The sequence below is a fragment of the Zea mays genome, chromosome 4, assembly GCF_902167145.1.
Source record: "Zea mays cultivar B73 chromosome 4, Zm-B73-REFERENCE-NAM-5.0, whole genome shotgun sequence".
NCBI classification, from domain to species: domain Eukaryota; kingdom Viridiplantae; phylum Streptophyta; class Magnoliopsida; order Poales; family Poaceae; genus Zea; species Zea mays.
In genome coordinates, this window is record NC_050099.1 from 241,572,789 (window position 1) to 241,598,324 (window position 25,536).

At 48.5% G+C, this 25,536-nt stretch overlaps 3 protein-coding genes, 2 non-coding genes and 1 pseudogene across 6 annotated transcripts; 3 read left to right on the forward strand and 3 right to left on the reverse strand.

The window, feature by feature from the left end:
• Positions 1 to 969: 969 nt before the first annotated feature.
• TRNAL-AAG (transfer RNA leucine (anticodon AAG)) lies at positions 970 to 1,050 on the reverse strand. The gene has a single exon. It is a non-coding gene; the product is annotated as a tRNA-Leu (tRNA).
• A 2,247-nt stretch (positions 1,051 to 3,297) lies between these two features.
• On the reverse strand, positions 3,298 to 3,378 carry TRNAL-AAG (transfer RNA leucine (anticodon AAG)). The gene has a single exon. It is a non-coding gene; the product is annotated as a tRNA-Leu (tRNA).
• A 49-nt stretch (positions 3,379 to 3,427) lies between these two features.
• LOC100285350 (FK506 binding protein) lies at positions 3,428 to 5,152 on the forward strand. The gene is made up of 8 exons (NM_001158242.2): positions 3,428 to 3,568; positions 3,679 to 3,858; positions 3,954 to 3,988; positions 4,102 to 4,195; positions 4,308 to 4,368; positions 4,476 to 4,521; positions 4,599 to 4,669; positions 4,773 to 5,152. The coding sequence occupies exons 1-8, from the start codon at positions 3,516 to 3,518 to the stop codon at positions 4,848 to 4,850; spliced, it is 618 nt and encodes a 205-aa protein (NP_001151714.1). The 5' UTR covers positions 3,428 to 3,515; the 3' UTR covers positions 4,851 to 5,152.
• Positions 5,153 to 5,534: 382 nt separating this feature from the next.
• LOC100192505 (50S ribosomal protein L7/L12-like) lies at positions 5,535 to 7,293 on the forward strand. Its single transcript, NM_001137725.2, has 2 exons — positions 5,535 to 5,688; positions 6,312 to 7,293. The coding sequence occupies exon 2, from the start codon at positions 6,355 to 6,357 to the stop codon at positions 6,928 to 6,930; it is 576 nt and encodes a 191-aa protein (NP_001131197.2). The 5' UTR covers positions 5,535 to 5,688; positions 6,312 to 6,354; the 3' UTR covers positions 6,931 to 7,293.
• LOC100193252 (uncharacterized) lies at positions 7,293 to 8,821 on the reverse strand. Of its 2 annotated transcripts, XM_008678314.3 has the most exons (2): positions 8,689 to 8,821; positions 7,293 to 8,558 (listed from the first exon to the last, which is right to left on the reverse strand). In XM_008678314.3, the coding sequence occupies exon 2, from the start codon at positions 8,399 to 8,401 to the stop codon at positions 7,472 to 7,474; it is 930 nt and encodes a 309-aa protein (XP_008676536.1). In that variant the 5' UTR covers positions 8,402 to 8,558; positions 8,689 to 8,821; the 3' UTR covers positions 7,293 to 7,471. The 2 variants fall into 2 exon arrangements, with proteins under 2 accessions (XP_008676536.1, NP_001131873.1); NM_001138401.1 differs by lacking the exon at positions 8,689 to 8,821 and having other exon boundaries at positions 7,294 to 8,607.
• Positions 8,822 to 19,765: 10,944 nt separating this feature from the next.
• Positions 19,766 to 25,326, forward strand: LOC103655997 (subtilisin-like protease SBT5.3; annotated as a pseudogene).
• The last annotated feature ends 210 nt before the right edge of the window (positions 25,327 to 25,536 follow it).

The window sequence follows — 25,536 nt, forward strand, 5'->3', positions numbered from 1 at the left end:
TCAGACCTTTATGGACTAAAAGGTCATTCTATCTTTAAGTCGGTTTGTAATGCCGAAGCTCTGCGAAAAGGCACCTTCGGCTATCTTGTGCGAACAGCTTCATCCGAGGATCACTTCTTTCTATAAGACCTTCGGCGACGAAGCATAGACCCAACATGCAGGTTTGTGATGTTTTTTCTCTAAGACCCACATTAGTTATTTTTTGAGGACAAACTATTAATTAAATGAGATCGATGACTAATCAAATATAAACAACATACCATAATGTAGCATGTACATTATATTTAAATGATATGATTAGGCGAACAATATTTTAGTTTCACGGGCATGTTTACTACTCTTTTTAAAGGATTGCATTCCTAGAGATGACAACTATAACGAGAGACGTTTTTTACGAAGTAACATGTTGAGGGATGCCTTAACTACAGGGAAATAGGTGGTAACTAAAATCAAAGAAGAAAATTACTAGAGGTCATATGAGAAATCCTTTTTAAAGAATTATATTCGTAGAAGTCATATATGCAAGGAGAATCAAAATTAGTATATAGAAAAACTTTTAAAGAATTACGTTCCTAAAAGTCATACCTACAAGGAGAAACAAAAAAAATAGTATATAGAAAATCTTTTAAAGAATTACGTTCATAGAAGTCATACCTACAAGGAGAAACAAAATTAGTATCTAAAATAAAAAGGTATATATTCCTGAAGGCCATATTAGGAGAAAACCCTATCCTGGAGGTCATATAAAAAAACTACAACGGAGGCCATATATAGGGGAAAACTCTATCCTGAATGTCATATACGAAAAAAATACAAAATGTCTTGAAAAACTCTATCCAGAAGGTCATACATGAAGAAAAAAAATTACTTCATGGAAAAAACTATAGCCTGAAGGTCATATATGAGAAAAAAAAATACAGAATGGCTTGAAAAACTATGCAGACGGTATATGAAAAAAACAAAATATTTTGATGAGAGTGGGATTTGAACCCACGCCCTTTCGGACCAGAACCTTAATCTGGCGCCTTAGACCAACTCGGCCATCTCATCGTGTTGGGTAAAACGTTCACGTACATTTATGTGTTTAAAGTCACGTCTCCTATTGTGCGAATGCATCGTTGTCCCTTTTCATCCTCCGGAACCGAGTTGGAGGTGGTAACGGGCCATTTAATTTAGTCTAGCAAATTTAAGGATCGAGTCAAGTTAGGACCGGATCATAAAACAATATAATTTTGAACTAACAAAATTAAGGGCCTTGTTAGTTTGTGAAGCAAGTATTAGGATCATGATCCATTACCGCCTGTCACACTATACCGTTCCTCAAAGCAAAGCTGCAAGAATAGAGTCCGCGTCGCTCACCTCACTCACAAGTCACCGGTCCATTCCGGTGCTCTGCCCCGTCTACATTGTAACGCGTAATGCCATCCGCTCCTCCAATCAAGACGAGAAAAAAAAAACCGTCTTCAATTTTCATAATCTATCTTGGTTCCGTTCCGGGAGCCCGTTGAACCACATGCCGGCGTCCATCGGACCCGAAGAAGAAGATCCGGCCGGCGCACCGCAGCAGGGCTCCGTATCTGAAGGCGACCTGCGCACTCTCCAGGCGGAGGGCAGTCTCAGACCTGGCGGTTAATCTCGGCGCCGTGGCCCTCTCCACGCCCACGCCAGCGCGAGCAGAGCAGCCTGACGTCGCGGCGGCACGAGTCGTCGTTGTCGTCGCAGACATACAGATTTCTCCGGTGGCCACACACAATATTATTTAAAACATAATATATAGCACACACAAGTTAACCCCCGAGTTAGCAAGTTTAGGGTTGCACTCATAATTTACAACGCCAAAATTTTGTTTATGCCACATTTAGATATAGATATTGAAGCAAAGAATTGAGAATTGAAATCAGATTTCCTAAATTTTATTGTTTGTTACACATGAAATTGCGATTTGAAATCAGAAACCTAATTCTCTGAAATTAGACTATAACTAGAAACTCTCTCTCTCCCAATACAAAGTCTCATCTCTCGGTATTGCGTGAAATTAGACCACACAATTCCAAACTATAATTATGTGATATCGAAACAATATAATTGAAATTACATCTCATTTTAATACCATGTCTAATTTGATATTCAAACCAATTCAATTCCATCCTCTACAATATCGACTTCCAAACAGAGCATTAGAGACAATTTGGATCTCAGTAACTAAGGAAAAAGTGGCTAAAGTTTAATCAATCCAGAAGTTAAAGATTCAAACAGGAACAACTAAAATTGACTAAAATGATGAGAAAAAAATCCTTCCAGTCATTTTTAGCTTATAAGTAGGAGCTAAAATTTAGTCAGCTTGTTTTAGCTCATGCAATGAGCAGGCCATAGTTAGATTTGCTGATGGTGGGGGATTCATTGATTGACTTGATCTTGATTGCCTTTACATGAAAGTCACTGAAGTTGGTTTTTAATATCTTGCCACGCTATTGAGCTAAATCCAGCTTACTCAAGTGCCTATCTTAACCTAGCTATTTATATTGAGCTTGTAGGTTTGTGATGTTTTTTCTCTCTAAGACCCACATTAGTTATTTATTCAGGATAAACTATTAATTAAATGAGATCAATGACTAATCATATAGAAAAAACATACCATAATCTAGCATTTACATTATATTTAAATATTTTAGTTATTTAAAGGATAACATTCCTAGAGATGATAACTACAAGGAAAAACGTTCTTTTTTTTACGAAGTAACAAGATGAGGGATGGCTTAACTATATAGGAGAAAACGTGGTAACTAAAATCAAAGAAGAGTATTCCTAAAGGTCATACGAAAAATCTTTTAAAGAATTATATTCCTAGAAGTCATCTGTACAAGGAGCAACAAAATCAGTATATAGAAAATCTTTTAAAGAATTACGTTCCTAGAAGCCATACCATACCTATAAGGAGAAACAAAATTAGTATCTAAAATAAAAAAGAATATTCCTGAAGGCCATATCAGGAAAAAACCGTATCCTGGAGGTCATATATAAAAAAAGTACAAAATGACTTTTATAGGGAATATTTCTGGAGGCCATATATAGGGAAAAATTCCATCCTGAAGGTCATATATGAAAAAAAAATACAAAACAGCTTGAAAAACTCTATCCAGAAGGTCGTACATGAAGAAAAAAACAAATTGACTTGACGGGAAACTGTAGCCTGAAGGTCGTATATGAAAAAAATACAGGATTTAGCCTGAACCCTGAAGGAGTGAAGGTCGTATATGAAAAAAAAACAGAGTGGTTTGAAAAAATAACAAAAAAATTTGACGAGAGTGGGATTTGAACCCACGCCCTTTCGGACCAGAACCTTAATCTGGCGCCTTAGACCAACTCGGCCATCTCGTCATCTTGCTTATTGTTTTTACATAAATGTTTTGTTGTATGCATCACTTCATTTGTAAAAGTATCGTTATCCCTTTACCTTCTCTCCAGCCCCACGCACAGGTTATGCAGTTCCTCAGAGGTTCCTGGAAGCTGCAACAATGGAGCTCAAGTCACTCGCCAATCCATTCCCGTACGCTTCCCCGTCTCCAATGTAATGCGGAACGCCGTCTCCACCTACAGTCAACATAAGAAAAAAAATCGAGTTCAGTTATCATAATTTTAATGTCGTGATGGTCCCGTTCCGGGAGCTCTTTGCATCAGATGCCGGCGTCCACCGGACCCGAAGAAGAAGATCCGGCCGGCGCGCCGCAGCAGGGCTCCGTATCTGAAGTCGACCTGCGCGCTCTCCAGGCGGAGGGCGGTCTCAGACATGGCGGTTGTCGGCGCAGTGGCCCTCTCCACGCCCACGCCGGCGCTAGCAGAGCAGCCTGACGTCACCAGGTAATGCGTCGTCGTCGTCGTCGCAGACATACAGATTTCTCCGGTGGCCACTTGCAACCACCTGACCTGCTGCTTCCGTTTCTCGAAGCTTTCAGGTACCGGAAGGTGGGGAGTGGAGTCATACTCGAAGGTATCGGTAGCGGTCGCAGAGACATACATGTTTCTCGCGGTTTTGAGCTGTGTTTCTGAATTCTGATGGCTCATGGAACGAACTGCGCTCGCTTCTTGATCTGAACTCTGAAGATGTCGTCGAGGGGGAGGGGCCCGAGGCGCGGGAGGGCGACCTGGTGCAGTTCAACTACGTGTGCCGCCGCGCGAACGGCTACTTCGTGCACAGGTGCGTGGTGGAGTTCCCAGATAGACGCCATAGCGTTGCTGTTCGGCGCGTCCAGTGGTATCCGGTGGTCTCAGTCTAGCTCACCGTGGTTTTCCTCTCTGCCGCAACTCAGCACGGTGGACCAGTTCAGCGGCGAGAGCAGGCCGGTGACGCTCGCGCTCGGCGGTGAAGAGGTCACAAGCTTCACTCCTGAATTTCTCTACCCACCCCACATTCTTCAGGCGTATAGATACCCTCTAGGTGCAGTTGTTTCTAGCTCTGTGAATTTGTTTGTGTTCAGATGATCCGAGGCCTGAGAGACGTCCTGATTGGGATGAAGTCCGGAGGTAATTTTGGACACCAGCTTAGCTCCTAGTCTGTTCAGTTTTTTTCATGATTGATGACTTGGTGTTGCGCTGTGCAGGCAAGAGGAGGGCTCTGATCCCTCCTGAAGCAGGCTACGTCAGCGAGACACTGAAGCCCATACCGGAGGAGGTGCAGTGCAGTTCTGCAGTTCTGATGCGTCTCTATCTATAACGACACGGCTGGCTCACCGTCGCTCTTTCTGCTTCTTCTTCTTCTTGGTTCCGAGTTGCAGTTTGGACCGAGGCGAAGCCTGCTGTCCCACGCCAAGGAGCCGCTGGTGTTCGAGGTTCAGTTGCTCAAGGTCCTGTGATGCTGCGTTCATGGTGCCATCGTCGTGGCCAGTTCGTTGTGAACTTAAATGTTCTTCCTTTGGAAACGAAATGCCGTTCACTTCAGAATGGTTCTGCTCTGGAATGGAAAAGCGAATGGTTTTTTTTTTTGTGTGGATTTCCTCATGACCATTTGCAGATACTGCCGAAAACCTGTCACTCGGCATAGATGTTCGTGGCACTGCAGCAGCCAGCAGCAGCAGCCGAATGTCTCCAGTGCTGGGGCCTGGAATGGATTTCCTACTTCTTAATTTAAGGCTCTCTTTTATATTGATAGTTTGATTTAATTTTTGTATCTCTGCTCTAGAGCAGCAGTTCTTAAATTAGGGGATCTTAAATAGTCACTGACATTTGAGACCCACTTGTCATGGTTGGATACTCTACCAACACACAGACGAACCGGAGCCACCATCGCGCGAGCTCTGACAGCTGAATTGAGGGGAGGGTTTCATTTCAGACATGAAAATGACTTTGTTTTCTTCCTACCAGTAGTTGTTTGCTTGAAAATTACTACGTATTAAATACTCAAACTAACCGCAGATATTTATTACAAGAAAAAGAGAAACAGAAAGTAGAAAATAAGGAAAACGGGCTGGTTATTTGCCACGGCCCACGAGTGCTCCTATCCGTACCTATTACTTCCAGGCTGGGCCTACTGGGCGCTGGCCGATCGAGTCCGCCTACGTCTCCCGTCGTTCACCTCCCGGCTCCCAGTCCCACTGCCTCTCTCGCTCTCTCGTGGCTTCCTGGCGGCGACTGGGCGAGCGCCGCCGCCCTCTTCGTCGGGCCCGCCCTTCACCGGCGACGTGCATCCCTCCGGTACGCCCTTCCGGTCTCTTCCCTCCCCGCTCTGTCCGAAACCGAGTAACCCAAACCCTAAACCTTAATCTCCGTGTATTGGGATCTGACGCAGTCGTATACGTACGTTTTGTATACACGCAGAAACTTCGTTTTTTTTTTGAGAAAAAAACTTTATCGGTTGCACATATGTCCACAGATGTCCTGTACTGGATCATCCCGTGCTCGTGAATAGATGACCTTGGGCAGTTTCGCTGTATTTGTTGCTCTCGCTGCACTGCATATCGGTGTGCTCCCGGTGCAGATTACAGAAAGTCAGAAACTGGGAGGTTGGGAAAAGGATGGGGAAATTTTGATATGAAAGAGATACATTTCTGGCGCAAGTTATTAACTTATTATGCTATTTATTGGTTTAAATGAGATACCTTAAAAACTTGTAAAATGGCGACTCCGATCCGGAACGTCACCTAGCGCTAGCAGTACTGGCTTTGTGACTTATATGTAGCTGATCCCTTTAAACTACCATGCCTATACATGCTTATATATGCATGCTACGAGATGTTCATGGATTCAGGGTGCAATCTGATCTGGAAGTTTTTCTTCAAAGTCTCATTTTGTACTGATTCTTGCTTGTTATGGTGCAGGAGAAGAATATTGCGCTCACATAACTGAATAACTGATATTAGGATGAGTCTCTGTACAATAGCACGACGGCTATGTCTTTCAAAACCATCCTCTGGCAGTCGTCTTTCAGCAATTTGGGCTCATCTATACAGCACTGAGGCTGCAAAGGACATGGGTGCTAAGAAGTACAAGTACCCCGATGTATACGACCCCTACGGGCCTATGCCGCCGCCTTCGGAGAAAGTCGTGGAACTAGCTGATCGCATCGCTGCTCTCCCTCCCGAGGAGATCAAACAGATTGCTCCAGCCCTTCTCCTCAGACTGAACCAGGAGCCGCCACAGGCGGTATCTGGCCAGGGTTTCGGTTTCGGTGCCCAGGTCGGCTCTGGGGCAGGTTCTGGAAAGGCTGAGAAGAAAGCCGAGAAGACAGTCTTCGACGTCAGGTTGGAGAAGTTCGACGCTGCTGCGAAGATCAAGATCATCAAGGAGATCAGGACGTTTACGGATCTGGGGCTGAAGGAGGCCAAGGAGCTGGTGGAGAAGGCCCCAGTCGTTCTGAAGCAATCGCTCACAAAGGAGGAAGCGGAAGCGATCATAGCAAAGATAAAGGCAGCTGGCGGTGTTGCTGTGATGGAGTGAATGATAGATGATCATCTAGACATCACGCCTTCTTTTTTGTTTCATATTTTTGTTGCCATGTTCAGGTATTTGAGATTGCACATTGCAGTGCCACTGTGCAGATGGAGGAAATAGACTAGTTCACAGCTACGTTGGTAACAAGGGAGAGATGGAGAGTAGAGATTAGTTGCTATGATGATAGTCATGACTTGTTCTAGAATAAGCAGTTCTTTGGGCTCTACACAGCTTTTCTGGTGGAGTGAATGTATGTGGCCATCAGGGCCAACGATATGAATCTTGTGCTCTTGTTGTATCTGCTATGAGTTATAAACACTTCGCAGTTGCTTACGTACCTGATATCTTACGTCAGTTCCATTGCAGTGTAAAAAGAAAGTTGTATATCTTGTGTGCTTGGATTAAATTTCCAGTGACAGAAACTTGGATTGACGAAGTGTTCCTGGTTACAAATTTGTAAAGCTGGATACGCTTTCAATGTCATTCACATCAACAGATCAGTAGCGCGAGGACAAGATCATTGCCTTGCCCTTCAAATTTCACCGCCTCATTCCGTCCTCCATGCCTGAAGGAAGAAGCAGAAGTCAGTCCCGTCACCCTGGATGGCGTTCCCTCCGCTGTCCTCTTGGATCTCCGGCGGTGCGCCGGGCTTGAAGACGAAGACTGCCTGCGTGCCCGGCCCGGCGAAGAGCCAGTCGTGCACGTCCCAGATGACCTGCACCGGCTCCTCGTCGACGAGCAGCGTCTCATTGCCCCGGAACTTCCACTGAAGGCTCTTGACATGCAGCAGCACGGAGCCGTCCACCGTGATCCACATCTCCGGGTCCCTGCTGGAGCCCGCGGCGGCGAGCGCGTACTCGATGACGATCTCATGCTCCTTGCTCCTCCTGGCGTCGAGCCGCGCGCGCGCCGCGAAGCTGCGGCGGCCGAACACGCTCTCCCGGCGGCACACCAGCACGGCGTCCTCCAGCGACGGGCGGGCCTTGGTCCGCTTGTACGCGTCCTTCTTGCAGTCGCCGAGCAGGAGGACGACCTCGTCGTTGCTGACCAGCGCGACGTAGTAGCCGCCGGCAGGCTCCGGGCTGCTGCCCGCCGCCGCGAACTTGGCCGAGCGCAGGTCCCAGAACATGTCGACGCGGTCGCCGCCGCCCACGTCGAGCGCCTTGCCGCCCTTCTTGCTCCAGAACGGCCACGGCTTCAGCTCCACCCTGTGGGTGACCGGCCCGTCGCCGTCGCCCGGCCGTTCGATGGAGACGGTGAAGGACTGGTTGATGAGGCTCTTGCTCCAGACGGCGGTGACGTGGCGCGCGGCGCCGTTGATCTTGGCGAGGAACACCGACACCGTGGAGCACTGCGCCGCCGCGGCGCCCGCCGTCCTGCCGGTGGCGGAGTCGTCGAAGGACGTCGCGGCATTGCTGCACCCGACGCGCTCCTCCATCTTCCTGTACGGCTCGCAGGATTTGGATCGCTTGTGCATGATCAAAAATCAATCTCCCGAATCGCTACGGATTATTAGGAATAAGATCAACCGCGTTAGCATGCAGCGTTCGCCCCACGTTCGTCTTCGCGTTCGTCAAGCATGCTGGGAGATTGGATCAAGAACTAGGCTCCTCCATATGCTCGATCCTCATGGGCTGCATGCGTGGGCACGAACGGCATGAATGAATGGGCAATTAGAAAAACAATAAACGAAACGCGAACATGAAATGAATCCAGAATCCGAGAAAAGAAAAATGGCTGGACAACTCGACGTGGTGAACATACATTCATGTCCTTTCGCAATCTTTTTTTAGAACGAGAGAACTCCTGTTTGGGCGCGAGAAAGAAGGTTGACGGAAAAGAAGAAATGACCAGGGAGGCAGGGATACAGAACAACGCGGTCACCTCAAATTAGCTGCATTTTCTTTTTCTTTTCTTGATATATTTATTACATTTTACATGTGGGAACTGGACTAACTCCAATTACGTGCTGCCTTGTCAGTCGGCTGCAACTATTTATAGGCAGCAGTAGTTTGTACGGATTTCAAGTTTTGAGGCTCATGCGCACTACAAAACAGAAATGAATTGTTGTCGACGATTTAATACCAAATAATAAAAAACTACCTGGTCTCTCTCTAGAGGGTGAACGGTTTGTGACCAGAGAGACAATCCGTAACCTCGCTGCAGTAGTGGGTCTCATTTGCTCGTGTGCCAGATAGTCTGCGATCTAGGTCGTACGGTCCGAGCGTGCGCAGAGGGTCTTCTTGTGAAAAAACCTAAAACTCGTCTCTTGGGAGGGACCTCATCGAGGAGAAAAGTTTCAGACGGTGCTCTTTGATCGGCTGGTCATCCGGAACATCCCTAGACGGTGTAGAGTCGCCTAGAGGTGAAGTAATAGGTCGAGGAAAACTAATCCTAGGGCTAAACTAAGTTTAGATTACTAATGCTCCTAATGAATAAGAAGGTAAATTTGGTAAATATATTTGATTGGATTGATTGGGGGTGTTCTTAATCGGTCATACCTCTTTATATTTATAGGTGAGGAGGTCTGCACCTGTTCCTAGGTGTTCCCAAGGATAGGTTAAGATAACCACGCATGGATAAGTACTCTAGCCCGAGTTAATCTAATCGCGGGCGCGGACCGTCCGAGCCACATGGCCGAACAATCCTGAAAGGGAAATGTGTCTTTGGGCCATTTCTAAGTATTTTGGTGATTTAGTGTCCAACACAAGTGCCTAAGTGTTGATCTATGCAAAGTGGTGAACAAAGTGCAAATCAAGTCAAAAGGTATGTTTCTAGACTTAGTACATTGTTTTATGGACTGATGAATTGTGTCTAAGTGCTGGAAACAGGAGAAATCAAATTGGAAAAGAGATGGCTTTGTTCAGCCAAAGTCTGCTCAGTCTGGGTGCACCGGACTGTCCGGTCGTGCACCGGACAGTGTCCGGTGCGCCAGGCAGACTCAGGCGAACTTGCTGCTCTCGGGAAGTAATCAACGGCGTACGGCTAAAATTCACCGGACTGTCCGGTGTGCACCGGACTGTCCGGTGAGCCAACGGTCGGCTGCACGATCTACGAGACACGTGGTCGAGCCAACGGTCGGGAGGGGGCACCGGACTGTCCGGTGTGCACCGGACAGTGTCCGGTGCGCGAACGGCTCCCAGGCGCCAACGGTCGGCTACGCCACAGAAGGAAAGAAATCCGAACCGGACAGTGTCCAGTGGTGCACCGGACTGTCCGGTGCGCCAGGAGACAGAAGGCAAGAATTGCCTTCCCAGATTGCTCTCAACGGCTCCTAGCTGCCTTGGGGCTATAAAAGGGACCCTTAGGCGCATGGAGGAGCACACCAAGCATCCTTTGAGCATTGTTGATCACTCACACTCCATTCTTGCGCACTTGTTCGACATTCTTAGTGATTTGAGCTCCGTTCTAGTGTGAAACTTGTGATAGTCTCTTGAGCTCAAGTCTGGGTCTTGTGTGTGCGTATTTGCTGTGATCTTTGTGTCTTGTGTGAGTTGCTCATCCCTCCCTTACTCCGTGCTTGAAAGGGAAATGTGCCCTTGGGCCATTTCTAAGTATTTTGGTGATTGAGTGTCAACACAAGTGCTTAAATGTGTAAATATGCCCATAGATGAACAATGTGCAAATCACAAGTTAAGGTATGTTTCTAAGCCTTAGTACATTGGTTTTGTGTACTAATATATTTGTCTAAGTGTTAGAAACAGATAGAAGAAGAGAAGAGAAGACTTGGCTGTGTACAGCCAAGGGGCTGCTTTGGTCTGGGGCACCGGACTGTCCGGTGGTGCACCGGACAGTGTCCGGTGGTGCACCGGACAGTGTCCGGTGCGCCAGGCTGCCTCGGCCGAAGAGGCCGCTCTCGGGTTTTTCTCCGGCGACTTCGGCTAAAATTCACCGGACTGTCCGGTGTGCACCGGACTGTCCGGTGAGCTAACGGTCGGCCGAGCCAACGGTCGGCCGCGCGATCGGCGCGCGACACGTGGCCGAGCCAACGGTCGGAAGGAAGCACCGGACTGTCCGGTGTGCACCGGACTGTCCGGTGCGCCAGATCTGCAACGGTCGGCAACGGTTGGCTTCGCTTTTTATGGAAACAAATCGGGCACCGGACAGTGTCCGGTGTGCACCGGACTGTCCGGTGCGCCACGAGACAGAAGGCAAAGATGGCCTTCCAGATTTGTTCCCAACGGCTCCTAGCTGCCTTGGGGCTATAAAAGGGACCCCTTGGCGCATGGAGGAGAAAACCAAGCATTCCTTGAGCATTCTTGATCACTCACACATCAATCTCGCGCACTTGTTCGACATTCTAGTGATTTGAGCTCCGTTCTAGTGTGCTAGTCTTTAGAGCTCAAGTCTGGGTCTTGTGTGTGCGTATTCGCTGTGATCTTTGTGTCGTGTGTGAGTTGCTAATCCCTCCCTTGCTCTGTGATTCTCTGTGAACATCTTTTGTAAGGGCGAGAGGCTCCAAGTTGTGGAGATTCCTCGCAAACGGGATTGAGAAAAGAAAAGCAAGAACACCGTGGTATTCAAGTTGATCATTGGATCACTTGAGAGGAGTTGAGTGCAACTCTCGTCCGTTGGGACGCCACAACGTGGAGTAGGCAAGTTTTGTACTTGGCCGAACCACGGGATAACCACTGTGTCATCTCTGTGATTGGATTCTTGTGGTTATTGTGTTTTGACTCCTCTCTAGCCACTTGGCCATACTTGTGCTAACCATTAACAAATGTTTGTGGCTTAAGTTTTGAAGTTTTACAGGATCACCTATTCACCCCCCCCTCTAGGTGCTCTCAATTGGTATCGGAGCCGTTCTCTTCAAGAAAGGGACTAACCGCCCGAAGAGATGGATCCTAAGGGGAAGGGAATTGTGATCAACGACAAGGAGAAGGAGTCCTTCGTCAACGAGCCAAGGGATGACAAGTCCAATGACTCGGGCTCGGGCCACAAGCGAAAAGATGGGAAGAAGAAGAAGACAAGACGCATCAAGGAGATCGTCTACTACGACAGCGATGAGTCCTCTTCTTCCCAAAAGGACGACGACCACGACTACAAAAAGACGGTCAATTCGAACTTTTCATTTGATTATTCTCGTATTCAACATAGTTCGAATTCGCATTTGCTTTCCATTCCTCTTGGCAAACCCCCACACTTTGATGGGGAGGACTACGGATTTTGGAGTCACAAAATGCGTAGTCACTTATTCTCTCTCCATCCAAGCATATGGGAGATTGTGGAGAATGGAATGAAATTTGATAGCTCGGATAGCCCTATGCTTATAAATGAACAAATTCATAGAAATGCACAAGCTACTACTGTTCTCTTAGCATCTTTGTGCAGGGAAGAATACAATAAGGTGAGTGGCTTGGACAATGCCAAGCAGATATGGGACACCCTCAAGATCTCTCACGAGGGGAACGACATCACCATGCTCACCAAGATGGAGTTGGTGGAGGGCGAGCTTGGACGATTCGCCATGATAAGGGGAGAGGAGCCAACTCAAACCTACAACCGGCTCAAGACCCTTATCAACAAAATAAGGAGCTACGGAAGCACGCGTTGGACGGATCACGACGTCGTCCGCCTAATGCTCAGGTCCTTTACCGTTCTTGATCCTCATCTCGTGAACAATATTCGTGAGAATCCCAGGTACACGATGATGACGCCCGAGGAAGTGCTTGGAAAATTCGTGAGCGGGCGGATGATGATCAAGGAGGCAAGATACGTTGACGACGCATTGAACGGTCCACTCCACGAGCCTCAACCCATTGCTCTAAAGGCAACGAGGAGCAAGGAGTCGCTTCCTAGCAAGGTGGCGCAAATTGAGGCGGCTGGTCTTAATGAAGAAGAAATGGCCCTCATTATCAAGAGATTCAAGACGGTGCTAAAGGGTCGCAATGGACAGCCGAGCAAGACTAAGACCAAGGGGAAGCGATCATGCTTCAAATGCGGTAAGCTTGGTCATTTTATTGCTAACTGTCCCGATAATGATAGTGACCAGGAAAAAGGAAACAAGAGGGAAAAGAAGAAGCATTACAAGAAGGCAAAGGGCGAGGCGCATCTAGGCAAGGAGTGGGACTCGGATTGCTCCTCGTCCGACTCCGACAATGAAGGACTCGCCGCCACCGCCTTCAACAAATCGGCTCTCTTCCCCAACGAGCATCACACTTGCCTCATGGCAAGGGAAAAGAAGGTAATCACTCGTAATGCTAATACTTATGATTCTTCTAGTGATGATGAATCTAGTGAGGATGAAATTGATTACTCTAGTTTATTCAAGGGATTGGATAGAACTAAGATAGCTAAGATTAATGAGTTGATTGATGCCTTAAATGAAAAGGATAGAACCTTAGAGAAACAAGAAGATCTCTTATATGAAGAACATGATAAATTTGTTAGTGCTCAAAATTCACTTGCTCTAGAAGTTAAAAGAAATGGAATACTTTCTTGTGAACTTTCTACTTGTAATGAAACCATTTCTTCTTTAAAAGGTGAAATTAAAGATTTAACTACTAAACTAGAAGTAGCAAGTAACTCGTATGTTGAAAATATTACAATTTGCACTAGGTGTAAGGATTTTGATGTTAATGCTTGTAGTGAACACTTAGTTTCCATTTCAAAATTAAGTGATGAAGTGGCTAGTCTTAATGCTCAACTTAAGACTAGCAAAAGTGATTTTGAAAAACTAAAATTTGCTAGGGATGCCTACACGGTTGGTAGACACCCCTCAATTAAGGATGGACTTGGCTTCAAGAGGGAAGCCAAGAACTTAACAAGCCATAAGGCTCCCATTCCCGCCAAGGAGAAAGGGAAGGCCCCTATGGCTACTAGTGCTAAGAGGAACCATGCCTTTTTGTATCATGAAAGAAGACATACTAGAAATGATGTTTTTGATTCACATGCTTATGACTCTTATGCTATGACTGCTTCTAGTTCTCATGGTATGCATGATAGAAGAAATGTTGTTCACCAAATGCCTAGGAAAAATGTAGTTTATAATGCTCCTAGGAAAGTAGTAAATGAATTTTCTACAATATATCATGCTTTGAATGCTTCCTTTGCAATTTGTAGAAAGAATAGAAAGATAATTGCTAGGAAGTTAGGGGCTAAATGCAAAGGTGATAAAACTTGCATTTGGGTCCCTAAGAAGATTTGTGCTAACCTTGTAGGACCCAACATGAGTTGGGTACCTAAGACCCAAGCCTAAATTTGCCTTGCAGGTTTATGCATCCGGGGGTTCAAGCTGGATTATCGACAGCGGATGCACAAACCATATGACGGGGGAGAAGAAAATGTTCACCTCCTACGTCAAGAATAAAGATTCCCAAGATTCAATCATATTCGGTGATGGGAATCAAGGCAAGGTAAAAGGGTTAGGTAAAATTGCAATTTCCAATGAGCATTCTATTTCCAATGTGTTTTTAGTAGAGTCTCTTGGTTACAATTTACTATCTGTTAGTCAATTGTGCAGCATGGGGTATAATTGTCTATTCACTAATGTAGATGTGTCTGTCTTTAGAAGAAGTGATGGTTCACTAGCTTTTAAGGGTGTATTAGACGGCAAACTTTATTTAGTAGATTTTGCAAAAGAAGAGGCCGGTCTAGATGCATGCTTAATAGCTAAGACTAGCATGGGCTGGCTGTGGCATCGCCGCTTAGCACATGTGGGGATGAAGAACCTTCACAAGCTTCTAAAGGGAGAACACGTGATAGGGCTAACTAATGTTCAATTCGAAAAAGATAGACCTTGTGCAGCTTGTCAAGCAGGGAAACAGGTGGGAAGCTCTCATCACACCAAAAATGTGATGACGACATCAAGACCCTTGGAGATGCTGCATATGGACCTTTTTGGACCCGTCGCCTATCTGAGCATAGGAGGAAGTAAGTATGGTTTAGTTATTGTTGATGACTTTTCCCGCTTCACTTGGGTGTTCTTTTTGCAGGATAAGTCTGAAACCCAAGGGACCCTCAAGCGCTTCCTCAGGAGGGCTCAAAATGAGTTTGAGCTCAAAGCGAAAAAGATAAGGAGCGACAACGGGTCCGAGTTCAAGAACCTTCAAGTGGAGGAGTTCCTTGAAGAGGAAGGGATCAAGCACGAGTTCTCCGCTCCCTACACACCACAGCAAAATGGTGTGGTAGAGAGGAAGAACAGGACGCTCATCGACATGGCGAGGACGATGCTAGGAGAGTTCAAGACTCCCGAGTGCTTTTGGACGGAAGCCGTGAACACGGCTTGCCACGCCATCAACAGGGTCTACCTTCATCGCCTCCTCAAGAAGACGTCGTATGAGCTACTAACCGGTAACAAACCCAATGTATCGTACTTTCGTGTATTTGGGAGTAAATGCTACATTCTAGTGAAGAAGGGCAGAAATTCTAAGTTTGCTCCCAAAGCTGTAGAAGGGTTTTTGTTAGGTTATGACTCAAATACAAAGGCGTATAGAGTCTTCAACAAATCATCGGGTTTGGTTGAAGTCTCTAGCGACGTTGTATTTGATGAGACTAATGGCTCTCCAAGAGAGCAAGTTGTTGATTGTGATGATGTAGATGAAGAAGATGTTCCGACGGCCGCTATACGAACCATGGCGATTGGAGAAGTACGGCCACAGGAACAAGATGAACGAGATCAACCTTCTTCCTCAACTATGGTGCATCCCCCAACCAAAGATGACGAACAGGTACCTCAAGTGGAGGCGCTTGATCAAGGGGGAGCACAAGATGATCAAGTGATGGAGGAAGAAGCGCAACCGGCACCTCCAACCCAAGTTCGAGCGATGATTCAAAGGGATCATCCCGTCGATCAAATTCTGGGTGACATTAGCAAGGGAGTAACTACTCGATCTCGATTAGTTAATTTTTGTGAGCATTACTCCTTTGTCTCTTCTATTGAGCCTTTCAGGGTAGAAGAAGCCTTGCTAGATCCGGACTGGGTGTTGGCCATGCAAGAGGAGTTAAACAACTTCAAGCGCAATGAAGTTTGGACACTGGTGCCTCGTCCCAAGCAAAATGTTGTGGGAACCAAGTGGGTGTTCCGCAACAAACAGGACGAGCACGGGGTGGTGACGAGGAACAAGGCTCGACTTGTGGCAAAAGGTTATGCCCAAGTCGCAGGTTTGGACTTTGAGGAGACTTTTGCTCCTGTGGCTAGGCTAGAATCAATTCGTATCTTGCTAGCATATGCCGCTCACCATTCTTTCAGGTTGTTCCAAATGGATGTGAAGAGCGCTTTCCTCAACGGGCCAATCAAGGAGGAGGTGTACGTGGAGCAACCCCCTGGCTTCGAGGATGAACGGTACCCCGACCATGTGTGTAAGCTCTCTAAGGCGCTCTATGGACTTAAGCAAGCCCCAAGAGCATGGTATGAATGCCTTAGAGATTTCTTAATTGCTAATGCTTTCAAGGTTGGGAAAGCCGATCCAACTCTTTTTACTAAGACTTGTGATGGTGATTTGTTTGTGTGCCAAATTTATGTCGATGACATAATATTTGGTTCTACTAACCAAAAGTCTTGTGAAGAGTTTAGCAGGGTGATGACGCAGAAATTCGAGATGTCGATGATGGGCGAGTTGAACTACTTCCTTGGGTTCCAAGTGAAGCAACTCAAGGACGGCACCTTCATCTCCCAAACGAAGTACACGCAAGATCTGCTAAAGCGGTTTGGGATGAAGGACGCCAAGCCCGCAAAGACTCCGATGGGGACCGACGGACACACCGACCTCAACAAAGGAGGTAAGTCTGTTGATCAAAAAGCATACCGGTCAATGATAGGTTCTTTGCTTTACTTATGTGCTAGTAGACCGGATATTATGCTTAGCGTATGCATGTGTGCTAGATTTCAATCCGATCCTAAGGAATGTCACTTAGTGGCGGTGAAGCGAATTCTTAGATATTTGGTTGCTACGCCTTGCTTCGGGCTCTGGTATCCAAAGGGGTCTACCTTTGACTTAGTTGGATACTCAGACTCCGACTATGCTGGATGTAAGGTCGATAGGAAGAGTACATCGGGGACGTGCCAATTCTTAGGAAGGTCCCTGGTGTCATGGAACTCTAAGAAACAAACATCCGTTGCCCTATCCACCGCTGAGGCCGAGTACGTTGCCGCAGGTCAGTGTTGCGCGCAACTACTTTGGATGAGGCAAACCCTCCGGGACTTTGGCTACAATCTGAGCAAAGTCCCACTCCTATGTGACAATGAGAGTGCTATCCGCATGGCGGAGAATCCTGTTGAGCACAGCCGCACAAAGCACATAGACATCCGGCATCACTTTTTGAGAGACCACCAGCAAAAGGGAGATATCGAAGTGTTTCATGTTAGCACCGAGAACCAGCTAGCCGATATCTTTACCAAGCCTCTAGATGAGAAGACCTTTTGCAGGCTGCGTAGTGAGCTAAATGTCTTAGATTCGCGGAACTTGGATTGAATTGTAGCATACATGTGTTTATGCCTCTGATCATGTTCATTCTGCATTTTGCTGTTTATTGTGGTGCTCAAGTTGTACAAACACTCCCTGGACCTCACAAGTCCGTTGCAAAGTGATGCACAGTTGTAGGGGGAGATGTGTTACAACTTGACCTTTTGAGACTAACCATATGCTTGAGTTTGTTTGACTTAGTCTCGAAGGAGAATTGAAAGGGAAAAGGTGGACTTGGACCATGAAAGACTTCCACTGCACTCCGATGAGAGGGTAACTAATTCCAAGTTCATCTCATGAACTCTTATTGCCATTTGATCTTAATTGAAGATTTTTGTGAGGCAATGGGGTTAAAGGGCCAAGATTGATCCCATTTTGGTGCTTGATGCCAAAGGGGGAGAAAATAAAGGCCAAAGTGATAAATGGATCAGCTACCACTTGAGAGATTTTGAAAACAGTAGAATAGAGCTTTTTGTTTTAGCAAAACTCTTTTATTGTGTCTCTTTTGCGCTTCTTGTAGGGAGAAGTGTTGATTATGGGAAATAGGGGGAGTTTTTGAAATCTTTGGTCAAATTTCTTTGGAATGACTCTCTTTATGCTTCAACATGTGTGTTTGACTTAGAGATAGAGATTTGAATTTGATTTGCAAAAACAAACCAAGTGGTGGCAAAGGATTATCCATATATGCCAAAATTGAATCAAAACCAATTTGAGTTTCTATTTGAAGTGATTTTGCACTTGTTCTAGTTGCTTTATGTTGTGTTGGCATAAATCACCAAAAAGGGGGAGATTGAAAGGGAAATGTGCCCTTGGGCCATTTCTAAGTATTTTGGTGATTGAGTGTCAACACAAGTGCTTAAATGTGTAAATATGCCCATAGATGAACAATGTGCAAATCACAAGTTAAGGTATGTTTCTAAGCCTTAGTACATTGGTTTTGTGTACTAATATATTTGTCTAAGTGTTAGAAACAGATAGAAGAAGAGAAGAGAAGACTTGGCTGTGTACAGCCAAGGGGCTGCTTTGGTCTGGGGCACCGGACTGTCCGGTGGTGCACCGGACAGTGTCCGGTGGTGCACCGGACAGTGTCCGGTGCGCCAGGCTGCCTCGGCCGAAGAGGCCGCTCTCGGGTTTTTCTCCGGCGACTTCGGCTAAAATTCACCGGACTGTCCGGTGTGCACCGGACTGTCCGGTGAGCTAACGGTCGGCCGGGCCAACGGTCGGCCGCGCGATCGGCGCGCGACACGTGGCCGAGCCAACGGTCGGAAGGAAGCACCGGACTGTCCGGTGTGCACCGGACTGTCCGGTGCGCCAGATCTGCAACGGTCGGCAACGGTTGGCTTCGCTTTTTATGGAAACAAATCGGGCACCGGACAGTGTCCGGTGTGCACCGGACTGTCCGGTGCGCCACGAGACAGAAGGCAAAGATGGCCTTCCAGATTTGTTCCCAACGGCTCCTAGCTGCCTTGGGGCTATAAAAGGGACCCCTTGGCGCATGGAGGAGAAAACCAAGCATTCCTTGAGCATTCTTGATCACTCACACATCAATCTCGCGCACTTGTTCGACATTCTAGTGATTTGAGCTCCGTTCTAGTGTGCTAGTCTTTAGAGCTCAAGTCTGGGTCTTGTGTGTGCGTATTCGCTGTGATCTTTGTGTCGTGTGTGAGTTGCTAATCCCTCCCTTGCTCTGTGATTCTCTGTGAACATCTTTTGTAAGGGCGAGAGGCTCCAAGTTGTGGAGATTCCTCGCAAACGGGATTGAGAAAAGAAAAGCAAGAACACCGTGGTATTCAAGTTGATCATTGGATCACTTGAGAGGAGTTGAGTGCAACTCTCGTCCGTTGGGACGCCACAACGTGGAGTAGGCAAGTTTTGTACTTGGCCGAACCACGGGATAACCACTGTGTCATCTCTGTGATTGGATTCTTGTGGTTATTGTGTTTTGACTCCTCTCTAGCCACTTGGCCATACTTGTGCTAACCATTAACAAATGTTTGTGGCTTAAGTTTTGAAGTTTTACAGGATCACCTATTCACCCCCCCCCTCTAGGTGCTCTCAGTGCTTCTTTGTGAATTTCAAGTGTAAGGGCGAGAGGCTCCAAAGTGTGGAGATTCCTCGCAAACGGGATATAGTAAAGCAAGCAAAACACCGTGGTATTCAAGTGGGTCTTTGGACCGCTTGAGAGGGGTTGATTGCAACCCTCGTCCGTTGGGACGCCACAACGTGGAGTAGGCAAGCATTGGTCTTGGCCGAACCACGGGATAAACCACTGTGACATCTCTGTGATTGATCTCTTGTGGTTATTGTGTTTTGTTGAGACTCCTCTCTAGCCACTTGGCATTATTGTGCTAACGCCTAATCAAGTTTTTGTGGATTAAGTTTCAAAGTTCACAGGATCACCTATTCACCCCCCCCTCTAGGTGCTCTCAAATCCGACCATGCCCAGGTAACAAATATGGTGCTCAACAAATATCCCTACCTTTTGGTGGAGTTTGGTGAACCAAAAGCATCTGATGCTACTAGGCTCTTTCGGGAAACAATATATTCTGCAACTTGTCTTGTTCTTGACATATAAACTTCTAGCCTGATGTAAGCCACCGACTCTTGTGATCAAATAACATAACTATTTGATAGAACTCTAATGCATAGAGGCCGTTTTAGGATTGCATCCTCTTCGGTCATATCTACCTGGTCAATATGACAATAGGTAAAAACTTATGGTGCCCCCAGGCCGAATAAGAAAATGGATTGAGCAAGTAATACAGATTCATTGTCGTACCACCCCACTTTGAGTAGGACAACACATCGGTGATGAGTTGACTGAAAAGTACCATGACATCCATGGAGGTGGATGAACAGGTGACCTCGTGTCGGTCTTTCGAACCTCGCTCTGACAATTAAATTTAATGTGCGCATTCCGGGCTCCTGATGGTGTGCGCGGTGGGCAGAAGATTTATACTGGTTCTAACAGAACATCCCTACATCTAGACATCAGTGGCTTGCACTCCTGGCACCATTGATGATCAAAACTCGTAGTAGAGGTTACAAACGGGCGAGAGAGGAAGAGATACTTCCAAGTCTCTTATTATGGTGGAGATAGAGCTAAAGGCTAAAGAGTGGAGTCCTAACTAAGTACCTGGCTTGGCGGCGGAGCTCTGGCCTCTGGGTCCTCGTTGGTGCGTCCTCCTTCTGTTCGTCGGTCCGTCGTCTTCGCGTCTAGGGTTCGTCTGTTCGTCTAGGGGCCAACATCTTCCTTTTATAGGCCAAGGAGGGGTCGGCCAGCGGTGTCTTCCTTAGGAAGGAGTCATCGAATGATGGTAAAACCAAGCGTTCTACCCGGGGTGAAGCCACGCACGCCCGTTGTCCCCGGGATCACCTAGTTGCGGCGTATTCTTTATCGCGGACGACGTGGACAACATGGCCCGAGTGCCATTGTTTGGACTACGTCGACCCTTGGCCTTAGTAGCCTCGGGGCACCACACTCTCCTCCCTGACTTTTGTGAGCGCTCTCCTCCTTCTCATCCCCTCCACACTCATATGACTCTCCAGCCAAACAAAAAAGGGAGTGGTTCCGTTTTGCTTGCAAACACATAATAGAATGGCTCCATTATCAAAAACTCAAATGAAGTCGCTCCATTCTAGTTTACTCCTCAATCAAGCACACTCTTAGGGGTGTTTGAATGCACTGAGTCAATAGTTAGTCGACTAAAAAATTATTATTAGAATTAGCTATCTAACTATTAGCTAATTTACTAAAATAGATAATAGCTGAACTATTGTCTATACTGTTTCAGCTAATTTTAGCAGTTTATTATTAGCTCTGCATATCCAAACGCTGCATATTCAGAAATAGGCAGCTCTAACTGAAGCAAAACAAAACGATGGCACACCAGTTAAAGCGTGGTTAACTCTGCAATGTCCTTCGTATCTTAAGATCAAGAGTTCTTCATGTCGGCCGGCGTGCGCGTGCTTCCAGGAAGCTGATCGGCGCGCGCTACTTCACCAAGAAGGGCTACGCGGCGGCCGGGGGCGCGCGGAACGCGTCGACGGAGTGCCCCCGCGACACGTACGGGCACGGTAGGCATACGCTGTCCACGGCGGGGGGCTCGCCGGTGCCCGGCACGTCGGTGTTCGGGCTCGGCAACGGCACGGCGACCGGCGGCGCCCTGCGCGCGCGCGTGGCGGGGCTACCGCATGTGCTTCCCGCCCGTGAACGGCAGCGAGTGCTTCGACGCGGACATCCTGGCGGCGTTCGACGCCGCCATCCACTACGGCGTGCACGGTGCACGTGCTGTCGCTCTACCTCGGCGGCGAGCCCTCCTCGGGCTACCTGGACGACGGCGATGCCGTCGGCTCCTTCCACGCCGCCCGCCGCGGCGTCGCCGTCGTCTGTTCCGCCGGTAACTCGTTACTCGGCCCCCGCGCTTGCCACCGCCTCCAACCTCGCGCCGTGGATCCTCACCTCGGGCGCCAGCACCATGGACCGCGAGTTCCCGTCCTACGTCGTCTCTTCGACGACCACACCAAGGCAGTAGGATCTCCCCTCGCTAGGCCACCGCACGGCGGCATCACGAAGAACAAGGCACGCACGCACGCCTCACGCTCACCAGAATCGTTTCTTGCAAGTGAGTATATATTTTTGCTTATTGTCCATCGATCGATCGATTGCCCGCGCAGGGGCAGAGCCTGTCGATGACGACGCTGCCGGAGAAGACCTCGTACCCGTTGATCGATTCGGTGAAGGCTGCAGCTGCCAATGCAACCGCTAAGGAGTAAGGACGCGTACGTGCCTGACAGTCTCCAAACGAAGGCGAAGGGCAAAATCGCGGTGTGCCTACGTGGGATCAACCGCCGGGTGGCCAAGGGAGAGGCGGTGAAGCAGGCCGGCGGCGTCGGGATGGTGCTCGCCAACGACGCAGCACGGGCAACGAGATCATCTCCGACGCGCACGTGCTCCCGGCCACATAGATCAAGTACAGCGACGGCCTGCTCCTCTACTCCTACCTCAACGCCACCAAGTAAGCATCCTGCCGCTCAAAGTATCTCGCCGTGAGGCACGAGGAGGGGGCATTGGCGCATTGCATTGACGTTGTTGCTGCCCGTCACCTGCCAGGAAGCCGACCGGCTTCATCACGAGGCCAGCGACTGTCCTTGGCACGAAGCCGGCGTCGTTCATGGCCGCCTTCTCGTCGCAGGGGGCCAACACCATCACCCCCGAGATCCTCAAGATTCTTGACTGATCGATCCATCCGCTCTCGTTCGGCGGACGTACGGCTTGCATTGATCCATGTTTCTCGTGTGTGTTGCAGGCTTGCAGCCCGACATCACGGCGCCCGGGGTGAGCGTGATCGCCGCGTGGACCCGCGCCAACTCGCCGACGGACCTCGCCTTCGATCGGCGGCGCGTGGCCTTCAACTCGGAGTCCGGGCGTCCGGCACGTCCATGTCGTACCCGCACGTCTCCGGCGTCGTCGGTCTCCTCCGCACGCTCCACCCGGAATGGAGCCCCGCCGCCATCAAGTCGGCCGTCATGACCACAGGTAAGCCGCACTGTGCATGCCGCGCCGACCGCCGTTTCACGATGGACGGACGTACGCTGACCGCCGTTTCGTCATTTTGTGAATACGCAGCGACCGAGATGGACGACAGGGGAGAGCTCATCCTGAACGCGTCGTCCCTGCCGTCGAGTCCCTTCGGCTACGGCGCCGGCCGCGCCATGAACCCGGGCCTCGTCTACGACGTCGGCGACGCGGACTACCCCGGCTTCCTCTGCGCGCTCAAGTACAACGCCACGGCGATAGCCACGTTCAACGGCGCGCCCTACACGTGCCCCAGCGAGGCTTCCCGGCGCGTCGCGGACCTCAACTACCCGTCCATCACCGTCGTCAACGTCACCGCGGCGGGCGCCACGGCGCAGGACCGGCACGTACGTCCTTCATTGCCGAGCCCGCTGGCATCGCCGTCGTGGTGACCCCTTCGGTGCTCAATTTCAGCGCCAAGTGGGAGGAGAAAGGGTTCGAGGTGCAGTTCACGGTGAAGAACGCCGCGCTCGCCAAGGACTACTCGTTCGGAGCGCTCGTCTGGACGAACGGGAGGCAGTTCGTGAGGTCAAGGCGTCAGCTTTGATTAGTTGAGCTCATGGTGTAGGGTTTTGGGAAGCATGTGTAGGGTTTTGGGAGCCTCTGATTCAATAGATTATAATTATACAAGTAAGCTGTTTCTATTCCGTGACAAAAAAGCCTAATATTGAATTCTCGTTGTTTAATAGTGCGTTTGGTTGCAATGACAGGACGAAATAGGATGAGATAATTCCTTAAATAAGTTTGTTTGATTTAGAGTCAAGAGTCGGAACAGGACTATCCCAGTGTTGTCTCCAATTATCCCTCAAAATTAAAGAGACGAGAGAGGATACCAAAAGATGTTCATGTCCTGGTTGTTCCGTAACCAAACGCACCCTAAAAAACTAGTAAAACCCTTCTGAACTCCGAAAAAGATACACGTTCAACTTAATTTTAATTTTAAACTTTCCACGTTGTAACCCAACTTTAACTAGTGAAACTTCTCACTACTAGTCTACTACACTCTCTCAGGTCATCATTCAAAATTGATGGGCACAGTAAATGTGGTTTGTCTTTTTTGCTAGTTCTTTCTCACTAAGAGAAACTCCCAATAATCCTAATCCAATCCTTAATTTATGGAAAAGTTAAAAAAACAATCGTCCAACAGTTCCCTATTCTTTTGCATGCGAAAAACATCCCCTCCGCCGCGAAAAAATCGTCGACGCATCTCCTCCCAATCCTCCGTATTTTCTCCTTCCCGCGTGATAATCTGCCTTCGCGCGTGCCTCTTTCTCGCGCCTCCTCACGCCTCCTGCTCATCGCGTCGATTTGTCCTCTGGCGACCAACGACAATAGCCACAACCACAGCTATGGCGAGAGAGACCGTATGGGCGTGGCACCAAGCTAGAAGCCTCAATGTTTAGACCATCTTTAGGTGGGCTTTCCAACTTAGTATAACTTCTCACAGTGGGTTTTGGTTCTATCGTGAGAAAAGTTGTTTTCTAATGTGAAAATGCAACTTTCTGCTATAAAAGAAATAATGGTTTGATACCCCTTAACCGTGTTTTCAATGGCCACATAGAGATGGAGAACTAGAAAAAAATCACTTAGTATTGGTTGTGACAAAATAATGTTCCTCATCACGCGCTTCCGCAGGAAGCCTTCCGCCCACTTAACGCCCGAAGCGCCCGTCAGTTGGCTTCGGTTCGAAGCCGCGCCCACTTCGCTAGGGTTGTAGCCCACGCGACGCTCCTCCGCCGCCGCGAAGCCATCGCGCCGCCGCCGCGAACCCATCGCACCGGCAGCTCTCCAGCTCTCCACCAGCGCCGGCAGCTCTCCACCAGCGCCGCTCCGATTTCGCCCCCTTCACGCCCCTCGTCTCCTCCTCCCGTTGTCCAGATGCGAACGGCACCGCGGCCGCCGCCGCCGTCGCTTGCCCCAGCTGCGGAGATGCGTTCCCGTCCGAGGTCGCCGTCTCCGAGCACCTCGACGGCTGCCTCGCGTCGGCAGGGGGCGCCCGCGCGCGCTTCCGCGTACCTCGCCGCCGACCCGGCCCCGCCCGCGGCCTCCGTGGAGGTGGTCAAACGCCTGCTGGGCAACCTGCTGCGGGAGCCCGAGAACGACAAGTTCAGGCGGGTGAGGCTGAGCAACCCGCGGATCAAAGAGGCGGTGGCGGACAGGGAAGGCGGGATGGCGCTCTTGGAGGCCGTCGGGTTCAGGGTCAGAGATGAGGGCGGAGAACCCTTCGCCGTGATGAACGAAGTGCCCAGGGACGCAAGGCTCAATGGGATCAGGAGGGTCGTCCTCCTGCTCGAGGGGGCACACCCCTCTGCGCCTCCAGTGAAGGCAGAGGTTGAAGCCAAGGAGAGCTGCAGTAATGTGGCTGATCTGCAGGACGGTGCTAAGAATATTGATCGGCAGGTAACAACAGGGTTCAGTTGATAATAAGGCCTTTAATGTGCTTGTTCCAGCGTTAATTGGTTGGCTAACACAAAGCTTTCACTCCCATCAATCAGCACAGTTTGGTTGTTTGGTTTACTTATTATGTCATGACATTTTTACATGAACTGTCAATTTTATGCTTGTTTCGTTGCGCTTTTAGCTTCATTAGGACTTAATAGATAATATGTAGTTATGACATATTTCCCCTTT

Excerpts from the sequence above, each read along its gene's own strand:
- LOC100285350 (NM_001158242.2), top strand. The coding sequence starts at position 3,516 with ATGGAGCTCAAGTCACTCGCCAATCCATTCCCGTACGCTTCCCCGTCT. Across the intron at positions 4,522-4,598 it reads GATTGGGATGAAGTCCGGAG|GCAAGAGGAGGGCTCTGATC; the intron begins GTAATTTTGGAC and ends TGCGCTGTGCAG. Across the intron at positions 4,670-4,772 it reads TGAAGCCCATACCGGAGGAG|TTTGGACCGAGGCGAAGCCT; the intron begins GTGCAGTGCAGT and ends TCCGAGTTGCAG.
- LOC100192505 (NM_001137725.2), top strand. The coding sequence starts at position 6,355 with ATGAGTCTCTGTACAATAGCACGACGGCTATGTCTTTCAAAACCATCC.
- LOC100193252 (XM_008678314.3), bottom strand. The coding sequence starts at position 8,401 with ATGCACAAGCGATCCAAATCCTGCGAGCCGTACAGGAAGATGGAGGAG.